General features: G+C 38.8%; 1 protein-coding gene across 2 annotated transcripts in view; it reads left to right on the plus strand.

The window, feature by feature from the left end:
• LOC127877074 (PX domain-containing protein kinase-like protein) overlaps positions 1 to 13,177 on the plus strand; it is a 46,354-nt gene that overhangs the window by 3,246 nt on the left and 29,931 nt on the right. For both annotated transcript variants that reach the window (XM_052422700.1, XM_052422708.1), the window contains exons 3-7: positions 825 to 921; positions 7,773 to 7,850; positions 9,443 to 9,516; positions 9,882 to 9,956; positions 12,633 to 12,879. In XM_052422700.1, coding sequence (XP_052278660.1) covers positions 825 to 921; positions 7,773 to 7,850; positions 9,443 to 9,516; positions 9,882 to 9,956; positions 12,633 to 12,879 — 571 coding nt within the window. The remainder of the gene's footprint in view (positions 1 to 824; positions 922 to 7,772; positions 7,851 to 9,442; positions 9,517 to 9,881; positions 9,957 to 12,632; positions 12,880 to 13,177) is intronic.

The following is a 13,177-nucleotide window of genomic DNA, read 5'->3' on the forward strand; positions in this document are numbered from 1 at the left end:
ATGACAAGTTGCTTATGTATTATAATAGTGTTTTGCATCAAAAACGTTTGCCTCTTCTTAAATTTGTTTTGAGCCCAACTATATAGTTGTCAAAATGGATTTTCAGTGTATGTGCATGTATGCATTATCGCCTGTTTCCAATCATACCTCAGTAACAAATAGAGACTGATCACTGTCCGAGCAGCGAACGCTGTATTTTTCTGCTAATTGGGCTGGCGCCCGGCTGATGATCGCACTGACGCTGGGTCGTTTTTTAGCTTCTGGCAGATCCGGATTTATCTTACTTACAATTTTACCCAACGTCGGGCCTGGGAAGGAATCGAGTTGAGCTAAAAATAAGTTCAGACGATCTACAAACAGTTATCACTTGGCAATAGCGAGACATCAGATTCATTGTACATGTAACGGCAAAAATTAAGGTATTTCCCAGGGACATATACATTCGCCAAAGACCATCTGATTGCGGTAGGGACTCTGCACGATGACTGACAGACGCCGGACAGAGATTGTCATGATACACATACAACAAATCCTATTGCGGGTAGTAAAGTTTAGATAGAAAGGGAATTTTAATAAAATATAAACCTTTTTACTGATATGGCTGCAGAGTGAGCTTCATTTAAAATTAAAACAAAAGTAATAAAGGGTGTAAAACAGGGAAAAATAACTGTCTCAGCATGGAGGTCGCCATCTTGACTATCACGTAATTACCCCATCTGCTATAGGATAGGGAAAAAAACGCATGGGTGAACTGATGTTATGTCATTGATCATTTTAATGGAGACAAGTTTGTTCTCTTTTTGCTTAAATTACCTTTGTTTCAGACGTTTGTGAGTGATCTGCTTAAGCGCCCTATATTGGCCAACTGCTTGCCTGTGAAGAGATTCTTTGATCCTGATAACTACTCAGTCAACTTCCTTGGTAGGTGCAACTGCTTGACTAACTTTTTGTTGAATAGATAACTCACACAAACAATTCAAGTTTATGTTTTGCTTGGCAACCATAGTTAAATCTATTTAAATCATGCTCTTTCATTTTTAGATAATTAGCATAGTTCTTTTGCCATTTCGTATTTTAATACTTAATACCAAAGCAGGGCTTTCCACAGGCCATTTAACGGTCCCTCGCCGGTGCGCATGAATTTCAAAATCAGAGTCCGCGGGGCGCCTGAAAGTTTCCGATCATTGTATTTTGGCTGTTACTGCAACAAGCCATTCTTAAGATCATAGCAATATCTACATCGCTGAATATTTTAAAGCTGATTTACGATCCTCTGTCAACTACATCTAACGCTTTACCCATCTAAAGGGCCGAGCGTCGCTGTATTGGAAATTCAATATTGGCCAATAAGAGCGTTCGCTTTGATTAAACGACAGCACTAGTAGGCAGGCACTACCTGCAGTTAAATCATGTAGACGACTCGTGAAGTACATGTAATTGCAACAGAAATCTTGGCCAGTTACATAGAAGACTGATGATGGCTGTAATCCTCTTGAAGTTGTGAATTTCATAAATAATACTGTCAATACATTCACCTGACTCGTAATGCGTTTTAACAAAGTATGGTTGAATTCATTACGAAACTGTTAATGTTTTCTTGAAGTCTCAGATGAGCATAATTAAATTTGTAATCCGAAACCCACTTCCGAATGTAAATGTAAATTCTATGTTAACAGATTCTTGCTTCAAACAAACATTGATAATTTAATTTGTTTTGTCAGACCTTTGTCTCAATTAAAAGGGCGCAAAAATTATGCAGCATGTACAGCATCGCGTCTTGTGCATAAAAAGCGTGGGTGTATCGAGCGTTGTATTAACAAGCACGCACCACGTCAAGCGATTAATGCATGTTCAGTGGCAAATTATATATATATTTCATCAAATCTATAAATGACTTATACCGAGAAAAAAAGGTCAATATTTACCAGAATGTGCTTTTAAAAATGGGATTATCAGGTAATGAAAGCAACTTGAAAAGTAGTAAGTACGCAGTAATAGGGTCTTGTTGATACTGATGTATTGGGGAATTGTTCGAGTCAGGATGTTACTTTCTTAGCGGGAAAGGTTAAAAACAATTATTAAAAATATCTTTATAAATGACTATAGCTGGGGGGGGGGGGGGTCTTGAAGAGTCATAGCGCACCAAATGACGTCTCTTTACACTGTTTTTCTTAGAATTATAACGCACCACAGAACGTAAATTTACACGTTAAATTAAAAAAAAACCTATAAGCCCAAGGGCGCCTGAAAAAAATCATTTGGAAAGCGTTGCAAAGATAACAATTACCCAACAGTATTGAGTCCATGTTTAAGGCAACCCTGAATTGCACTATATGTACAGTTAATGGAAATTTTGAAATTTTCCATTTTTCCATTTCCACTGTACATATAGTGCAATTTTTGTCTGGGCTATTTCTCAGCAACTAATGACCGGAATTCAATGAAACTTTATGGGAAGCTTCACTACCAAGAGGAGATATGCATATTATCAGCAGGTTTTGGTTGGATGATTTTTCACAGAGTTATGGCCCTTTGAAATTTTTATGCCCCCCTTCGAAGAAGAGGGGGTATATTGCTTTGCTCATGTCGGTCGGTCGGTCTGTCAGTCCGTCCACCAGGTGGTTGTCAGACGATAACTCAAGAACGCTTGGGCCTAGGATCATGAAACTTCATAGGTACATTGATCATGACTCGCTGATGACCCTTATTGATTTTGAGGTCACTAGGTGAAAGGTCAAGGTCACTGTGACCAGAAATAGTAAAATGGTTTTTGAATGATAACTCAAGAACGCATACGCCTAGGATCATGAAACTTCATGGGTAGATTGATCATGACTTGCAGATGACCCCTATTGATTTTGAGGTCACTAGGTCAAAGGTCAAGGTCACGGTGACCCGAAATAGTAAAATGGTTTCCGGATGATAGCTCAAGAACGCATATGCCTAGGATCATGAAACTTCATGGGTAGATTGATCATGACTCGCAGATGACCCCTATTGATTTTGAGGTCACTATGTCAAAGGTCAAGGTCACGGTGACCCGAAATAGTAAAATGGTTTTCGGATGATAACTCAAGAACGCATACGCCTAGGATCATGAAACTTCATAGGTACATTGATCATGACTTGCAGATGACCCCTATTGATTTTGAGGTCACAAGGTCAAGGTCACGGTGACCCGAAATAGTAAAATGATTTTCGGATTATAACTCAAGAACGCTTTTGCCTAGGATCATGACACTTCATAGGTACATTGATCGTGACCCGCAGATGACCCCTATTGATTTCAACATGAAACTTTGTGGACGTATAAATATCAATGAGGAGAATTTTAATGCATAAAAACAATTGCCTTACACATATGTTTGTATTATTATACCGTTTCATTTATATCAAGGGATTTGCACCCATCAATAAACAACATTTATTTGACAGGGATAACAACAAATTTGCTTGTTCGATTATAAAATGTAACCATTTAAATCTCAGCTTTTCTATCCATGGTTCCCTATCCATGGTTCCCTATTCATGGTTTCCTGCACTGTTTCCTCAGCACCTGTGTATTGATCACCAGCTGATAAGATTCTCTGCACTGGGACCAAAGCAGGGTGCCAGTACACAGAAATATAATACACAGGATTGGAAACATGCGGCAAATAAAGAAGCTTATAAACTATGCCTTTAAATGTAATTCTGTTTTGTCTGCTGAACAAGTCTATCATAAGTTACAACAGTTCTGCACTCAACCTATATACATGAGTCAGCCTCACTATGGGAAAATGGGGTTAATTTGATGTGCGTAAAATGTCATCCCGGATTAGCCTGTGTAGTCTGCACAGGCTTATCAGGGACAACACTTTCCGCCTAGACTGGATTTTTTTTGTAAAGGAGGCTTCCTTTAAACATAAGATTCCATAAAGTATTGTCCCTCATTAGCCTTTGCAGACTGGACTGGCTTATTAGGGACAACTCTTTATGCACATGAATTAAACTCCCTTGTCACAGAGCGAGGCACATGAATTAAACTCCCTTATCACAGAGCGAGGCACATGAGATTCCAGAAAGTATTGTCCCTCATTAGCCTTTGCAGACTGGACTGGCTTATTAGGGACAACTCTTTATGCACATGAATTAAACTCCCTTGTCACAGAGCGAGGCACATGAATTAAACTCCCTTGTCACAGAGCGAGGCACATAAATTAAACTCTCTTGTCACAGAGCGAGGCACATGAATTAAACTCCCTTGTCACATAGCGAGGCACATGAATTAAACTCTCTTGTCACAGAGCGAGGCACATGAATTAAACTCCCTTATCACATAGCGAGGCACATGAATTAAACTCTCTTGTCACAGAGCGAGGCACATGAATTAAACTCCCTTGTCACAGAGCGAGGCACATGAATTAAACTCCCTTATCACATAGCGAGGCACATGAATTAAACTCTCTTGTCACAGAGCGAGGCACATGAATTAAACTCCCTTGTCACCGAGCAAGGCACATGAATTAAACTCCCTTGTCACAGAGCAAGGCATTTGAATTAAACTCCCTTGTCACAGAGCGAGGCACATGAATTAAACTCCCTTGTCCAGAGAGAGGCACATGAATTAAACTTTCTTGTCCAGAGCGAGGCACATGAATTAAACTCCCTTGTCACAGAGCGAGGCACATGAATTAAACTCCCTTGTCACAGAGCAAGGAACATAAATTAAACTCTCTTGTCACAGAGCGAGGCACATGAATTAAACTCCCTTGTCACAGAGCGAGGCACATAAATTAAACTCCCTTGTCACAGAGCGAGGCAGATGAATTAAACTCCCTTGTCACAGAGCAAGGCACATGAATTAAACTCCCTTGTCACAGAGCGAGGCACATGAATTAAACTCCCTTGTCCAAAGAGAGGCACATGAATTAAACTCCTTTGTCACAGAGCGAGGCACATGAATTAAACTCCCTTGTCACAGAGCGAGGCACATGAATTAAACTCCCTTATCACAGAGCGAGGCACATGAGATTCCAGAAAGTATTGTCCCTCATTAGCCTTTGCAGACTGGACTGGCTTTTTAGGGACAACTCTTTATGCACATGAATTAAACTCTCTTGTCACAGAGCGAGGCAGATGAATTAAACTCCCTTGTCACAGAGCGAGGCACATGAATTAAACTCCCTTATCACATAGCGAGGCACATGAATTAAACTCTCTTGTCACAGAGCGAGGCACATGAATTAAACTCCCTTGTCACAGAGCCAGGCACATGAATTAAACTCTCTTGTCACAGAGCGAGGCACATGAATTAAACTCCCTTGTCACAGAGCGAGGCACATGAATTTAACTCCCTTGTCACAGAGCGAGGCACATGAATTGAACTCCCTTGTAACAGAGCGAGGCACATAAATTAAACTCCCTTGTCACAGAGCAAGGCACATGAATTAAACTCTCTTGTCACAGAGCGAGGCACATGAATTAAACTCCCTTGTCCAGAGAGAGGCACATGGATTAAACTTTCTTGTCCAGAGCGAGGCACATGAATTAAACTCCCTTGTCACAGAGCGAGGCACATGAATTAAACTCCCTTGTCACAGAGCAAGGCACATGAATTAAACTCCCTTGTCACAGAGCGAGGCACATGAATTAAACTCCCTTGTCACAGAGCGAGGCACATAAATTAAACTCCCTTGTCACAGAGCGAGGCAGATGAATTAAACTCCCTTGTCACAGAGCAAGGCACATGAATTAAACTCCATTGTCACAGAGCGAGGCACATGAATTAAACTCCCTTTTCCAATGAGAGGCACATGAATTAAACTCCTTTGTCACATAGCGAGGCACATGAATTAAACTCCCTTGTCACAGAGCGAGGCACATGAATTAAACTCCCTTATCACATAGCGAGGCACATGAATTAAACTCCTTTGTCACAGAGCGAGGTACATGAACTAAACTCCCTTGTCACAGAGCGAGGCACATGATTTAAACTCCCTTGTCACAGAGGGAGGCACATGAATTAAACTCCTTTGTCCACAGCGAGGCACATGAATTAAACTCCCTCACAGAGGGAGGCACATGAATTAAACTCCTTTGTCCACAGCGAGGCACATGAATTAAACTCCCTTGTCCACAGCGAGGCACATGAATTAAACTCCCTTGTCCAGAGCGAGGCACATGAATTAAACTCCCTTGTCACAGAGCCAGGCACATGAATTAAACTCCCTTGTCACAGAGCGAGGCACATGAATTAAACTCCCTTGTCCACAGAGCAAGGGACATGAATTAAACTCCCTTGTCACAGAGCGAGGCACGTGAATTAAACTCCCTTGTCACAGAGCAAGGCACATGAATTAAACTCCCTTGTCACAGAGCGAGGCACATGAATTAAACTCCCTTGTCACAGAGCAAGGCACATGAATTAAACTCCCTTGTCACAGAGCAAGGCACATGAATTAAACTCCCTTGTCCAGAGCGAGGCACATGAATTAAACTCCCTTGTCACAGAGCAAGGCACATGAATTAAACTTCCTTGTCCAGAGAGAGGCACATGAATTAAACTCTCTTGTCACAGAGCGAGGCACATGAATTAAACTCCCTTGTCACAGAGCAAGGCACATGAATTAAACTCCCTTGTCCAGAGAGAGGCACATGAATTAAACTCCCTTGTCCACAGCGAGGCACATGAATTAAACTCCCCTTGTCACAGAGCGAGGCACATGAATTAAACTCCTTTGTCACAGAGCGAGGCACATGAATTAAACTCCCTTGTCACAGAGCGAGGCACATGAATTAAACTCCCTTATCACATAGCGAGGCACATGAATTAAACTCCTTTGTCACAGAGCGAGGTACATGAACTAAACTCCCTTGTCACAGAGCGAGGCACATGATTTAAACTCCCTTGTCACAGAGGGAGGCACATGAATTAAACTCCTTTGTCCACAGCGAGGCACATGAATTAAACTCCCTCACAGAGGGAGGCACATGAATTAAACTCCTTTGTCCACAGCGAGGCACATGAATTAAACTCCCTTGTCCACAGCGAGGCACATGAATTAAACTCCCTTGTCCAGAGCGAGGCACATGAATTAAACTCCCTTGTCACAGAGCCAGGCACATGAATTAAACTCCCTTGTCACAGAGCGAGGCACATGAATTAAACTCCCTTGTCCACAGAGCAAGGGACATGAATTAAACTCCCTTGTCACAGAGCGAGGCACGTGAATTAAACTCCCTTGTCACAGAGCAAGGCACATGAATTAAACTCCCTTGTCACAGAGCGAGGCACATGAATTAAACTCCCTTGTCACAGAGCAAGGCACATGAATTAAACTCCCTTGTCACAGAGCAAGGCACATGAATTAAACTCCCTTGTCCAGAGCGAGGCACATGAATTAAACTCCCTTGTCACAGAGCAAGGCACATGAATTAAACTTCCTTGTCCAGAGAGAGGCACATGAATTAAACTCTCTTGTCACAGAGCGAGGCACATGAATTAAACTCCCTTGTCACAGAGCAAGGCACATGAATTAAACTCCCTTGTCCAGAGAGAGGCACATGAATTAAACTCCCTTGTCCACAGCGAGGCACATGAATTAAACTCCCCTTGTCACAGAGCGAGGCACATGAATTAAACTCCCTTGTCCAGAGCGAGGCACATGAATTAAACTCTATTGTCAACAGCGAGGCACATGAATTAAACTCCCTTGTCACAGAGCGAGGCACATGAATTAAACTCCCTTGTCAAAGAGCGAGGCACATGTATTTACTTTCTGTGTTCACAGAGGAGGCCCTGCAGCATGTGTCCATGGTGCTGAGGTCAGAGCCCAGCTGGGAAGTGGTAGAATCCCTGCCCCATATAGGTAACAATTTTCATGGGAATACCCCAATGTCATCAGACTTGATAATCTCTTGGTTTGCAAAAGAAGGGACGCTGGCTGATTTATCAAATAAGTTGTTTGTTTTTTTTGTTGCTTTATGGTAAGACAAACAAAGGAGAGTGGAACGTGAGTTTGCTTATCCGATAAATAAGATAAAAAAATGTATATGGGGTGGCTTTGTAAAATCTTACTGCAATAAATAAGAACAGCCTCTAAATATAGGAGCTAGCTGTGAGATAAATAATGCATATACTTTAAAACATGTTGTATACACTATTAAACTTGATGCTTTACAGTGCAGGTCATCCCCTGCCATAAAATTGTAACTCTTTCAGTAATAAAACTTGATGTTTTATATTGGTTGTACCCTGCCCCACATAGGTAACATTTTTCAGTGATAAATGTTGTCAGTCGTAAAACATAAAACCTTTTGTAATTTAGTAGTTGAACCCCTGACCCATATAAGTAACACTAGTCAGTCATAAAACATTTTTTAATTTAGTTGTTGAATCCCAGACCCATATAGGTAACACTTGTCCGTCATAAAATTATTAACACTTGATAAAACTTCTTTTTGTTCAATTATTTTTATTATTGAATGAATTGGGTCCCATTTGCAAATCAAACAAAGAATCCTTTAGGTAAAAAACCAGTGACACATTTGATTTTAGATTGCAAGATGTAAACAATTTATTGATGCATGAGTTTTAAGGTTTATTACATGTAGTTTATCTGATAATTTTGCAAGACGCTCAATATTTACCTGAATTTTGATAGGTTCTCAAGTTATTCATGTATGATTTTAAGGACTGATACCAATTTAACTGATTCAAATTATAGCCTTGTAAACATTGGCTTTGACATTGAGTTTACTTGCAGTTTTGTCTGTTTGAAACAATATTTATTTCATTTTTTCAACAAATTATCTTAGACATGAATGCTTTGGATTACCAGTAAATTATCAAGAGACAATTATTACCTTAAAATATATCTGTCAGTTAATGTTTCTTGGCAACAATATTTGTACATAAGATGATACGGCAATGTTAATCCTTAAAATAAAATGTACATGTTCATTAATTGCAAATGGGCCTTTCCCAGTGGAAAAAAGTCAATATTTTGATGTGCTTTAAAATGCTTACATTTCTATGCACATGAAATGTTTAAAACAGTGCAAATTTTCTGCATACAGGGGAAAGGGCCCTTTGAGAGAAAAAGGGGTTCATTGGATTAAAATGTAATTACGTATGTAAAATCAGACATTGAAAAAACAAATTAAAATGATTCATTTTCTTATCTTGTTCGTGACATGATCATCTTTCCTGTGACACTCTGCTCAAAGAAATTTCCCTCTGCTTAGCTTCTTTGAAAGCAAACAGTAATTTTTAAGGCATGATTGTGCAATATTTTTGTTTTATTGTTTTTTTTTTGTACTTGCCAGATTTTTAGCAAGGAATCAAGCATGACTTGGCTCAACACCCTAATTTAAAGTATGAGTTGTTTGCCTTTTATATAGTAAAATCACAGAGAAATGCTATGCATGAAAACAGTGTCTTCTGCTGCGTTCATGATAGGTTGGCGAATCCGGAAGTCCTTTATACTTGTGAAGCCAGTACACGATCCCAAACTGCGATACATCCTGTCATGGGTGAGTTGGCTAGGCTTTATGCAATTTACATGTGATTTTTGTGTTATGATAGATAAAAAATCCATAGCAAAATAGCATGGTGCTAAACTCAGCTACTATATGGTTTCTCTGTTTTGATCCTCTGGCTGCTTTTTGATTTTTTTACAGAAATAATACTGTCATGACGTCAAAATAATGCCAGCATTTCACATCACAATAGAAAAAAGAAGATGCAAAATTTCACTATTTTTTTCAACTATTTGAAACTGGGAAAAACAATCTTCAACCCCTAATATTTTCCTATGGACCACGGGGAAGCATAAAATAAATAGTAGTTTCTAGCTTTTTCTCTGTCAGTCAGAGTAATCACTTGTTTGTCATTTCAGAACGAGTTTGGTCCCTACCGGTATCTACCAAACAAGGAACTGTCGGCTCTCATGAATCTTCTCTGTGATATCAAAGTATGAGCAGGGCACACGGTCTTAAGGTCGCAAACATTCTTAAGGCAGGGCATGAACATGATATTTTAAGGCATTTGTCTTATAGGACAGCTTTCAGTGGTTATCAACTTGTCCTATTATGATATGTACTGGTCCAATGTAAAAGCAGGGTTTGTTAAAAAATGTGTGTTTATTATTTTTTGTTTTAATTAGTATGTGAGTTCTTAATTGTGTTTGTTATGAAGTAACACAAGATAAAGATGTTTTTTACTTCATTTTTAGTGAGGCTGTTTTCGGAGAAAACCCAAGCTATTGTCATAGCCAGCTCGTCCGCAGTAGGCGTCGTGCTAAAACCTTAATATTGGCTCTAAAATCAAAGTGCTTCCACCCACAACTTTGAAATTTCATATGTAGATGCACCTTGATTAATTGTACACCCCACACCCGTTTTTGGGTCACTAGGTCAAAGGTCAAGGTCACTGTGACTTCTAATATCAAACTTTAACATAGGCTCTGAAATCAAAGTGCTTCCACCTACATTTTTGAAACTTCATATGTAGTTGCAACTTGATGAGTTCAACATGCCACACCCATTTTTGGGTCACTAGGTCAAAGGTCAAGGTCACTGTGACCTCTAATATACACTTAAACAAAAACCTTAACATTGCCTCTAAAATCAAAGTGCTTCCACCTTCAACTTTGAAACTTCATATGTAGATGCACCTTGATGAGTTCTACACGCCACACCCATTTTGGGTCACTAGGTCAAAGGTCAAGGTCACTGTGACCTCTAAAAAAAAAATATATTTCTGACAAGCATTCGCAGCCAAGCGTGGCACCCGTTATACGGTGCTCTTGTTTATATATGTTTTCACGTAAAGGGTTGAATAAATAGCAAGAGAATCACTAAGCCTGTAAGACAACTGGCCAAAATGTTTAGCTCAACCATGAACAATAATTACCAGGATTTGAGGACCAGCGGAGTATTCTTGCCCAGCTTTAGGAAATAATGCAGAAACGCATATTTGTGTACTGTCTGCTTTTAAGAATGTTTTTAAATACTGTATTGTTATTTTTTAATCAATTAGATAGGCTGTCCAACATACAACAAAAACACATGACATTTGCCCTTTTCAGTAATAGTCTGCTATTTTTGGTAAGGACTAAAGTTACGTGTTTCAAAATAAGTCGCATGTTCATACATTGTTCAAGCTGGTTTACCTGTATTTATATACTTTACTTATGTCAGCAACCAATAACTGCCCTAATTGTCTCAATTTAAGGGGAGACTGGCTAAAAAAAATAATTTTGGCCTTGCTCTGTGAAAATGGGGTTTATTGCATGTGCAGAAAGTGATGCCCCTGATTTGCCTGTGGGGACTGCAAATCTCTGCTAACCTGGGATGACACTTTACACACATGCACTAACACTTTCCCACTTAGAAGTGAAGTGAAAAGGGCTATGTGCAAACAGCATAAAACCAGAACAGTCTGAGAGTAACTCAGTGTCTGTTCAAGTTTTATGCTGTTTGCTGCTCATCAGCATCTAAGGTTTGGAGTTGAAGCCTTAAAAACTCGAATCTAGTAAGAGAGTTGTTAAATTAAATTTAACTTTCTAAGGGACTACAAATGTGTGAAAATACGTATCTAAGTGGTAAAGGCCTGAAGGGTTAACCTCATTTACCAAGAGCGTGGCGAATTGCACAATCAAACTCCACACATGGTGCTGGCACTTGCATTTGAGCCCGCAATCCTCAGATTTATAGGCTAACCAATCAGGGATGAGATGATATTTTTTAAAAGACACTTCACAGAAACTGAAAATAATAACACGTGAAGTGTCCTGTCATTAGAAAAATATGCAAGTAATATGCTCACAAGAATACTTTGCAGGGCTCCACATTAACTTTTGAAGCCACTTGTCCAGTCGGACAAGTAGAACATAATTTCACTTGTCCTGACCAAAAAGCAACTTGTCCTGACCATTATATCTTATTCTGCTCAGTTCTTTGCAAAATAATAAAATAATACAAAATGCTCAAATCATAAAGACTTGAATCATTCAAAATACATGTAAACATAATTGTAGGCAATTTCAATACAAAAAGAACTGACTAGAATAACAGGAAAACTCAAGATTATTGATTTTTAAACATTATACAAAGCCATAATACCTGACAAAAACTTGTGTGTTGCCAACATCAAACAGAAAATGTTAAAAGTGATGTATATGTACAGTACTTAACTGATATTTAAAAAAAATAAATCATTCTATACAAAGAGAGGACGTCACGACGTTAATTGTCTGTAAGATTGGTGTGTACCAGTGTCGTAAAATGCATATTCTTTACAAGGGAGAATATTCTTGTTATCTTGGCAAAGAAAAAAATGTTAAGGGTTGCTTCCCTTGTGAACAGTAAAGTGTAGTACATGTATCACATGGAACTATCGGAATATCTCTGGCTTTGACGATTAAACGTATACAAAATATACTTGGAAAAGTTGAGTGATATCTCCACAGAAATAATGGCTTTAAAGGCATTGTTTCTAAGTTATACAATAATAATGACCACTTGTCCCGTCGGACTAGCAAATTCTTTATTTACTTGTCCGGACTAACAATTTGGTTGTCCCGGACAGTCGGACTACCTTTAATGTCGAGCCCTGCTTTGTAGACGTTATCAAATATATTTTTCAGCATCCTCACATCATGTCCCCATCTTTGTCCATGTCCAACGAGAGTGGAGGTCTTGTTATTCGTCCATTTGGTGAAAAGGGAACTCTAAAAGACATTATATGCAAGAGTAAACCAAAAAACCATTTCTTAAAAAAATATGCCACAGCACCTGTCAAAATTACAAGGATGGACTTGAATGCAGTAAGAACATTTGGGCGTCAGATTTTAGAAACTCTTCGGTTGTTACATGAAAAAGGATTGCCATATGGTAAGAATTAGTTCTGTTGATTTTGATTTTATTTTGCACAAGCAAAATGTATGTTAATTATAATTTCAGGCTTTTTTAATAACATAGGAGCACATTTTAATATTTAAAAAAAAAATTGTTAATTTAGAAACAAACTTGTATTTTTTTGACAAATAATATAATTCTGTTGCATTATTTATACATTATCAATCATATAAATAGTGTGTTCTGGTAAGATTGTAAAATTGGTAGAATTCCTGCAGATCATAATTTCTAATGAATGTTTTTAGTGACTGTCAAGATATGATTAATATTTGTT

The sequence above is a fragment of the Dreissena polymorpha genome, chromosome 1 (genome assembly GCF_020536995.1).
Source record: "Dreissena polymorpha isolate Duluth1 chromosome 1, UMN_Dpol_1.0, whole genome shotgun sequence".
Lineage (NCBI taxonomy): Eukaryota > Metazoa > Mollusca > Bivalvia > Myida > Dreissenidae > Dreissena > Dreissena polymorpha.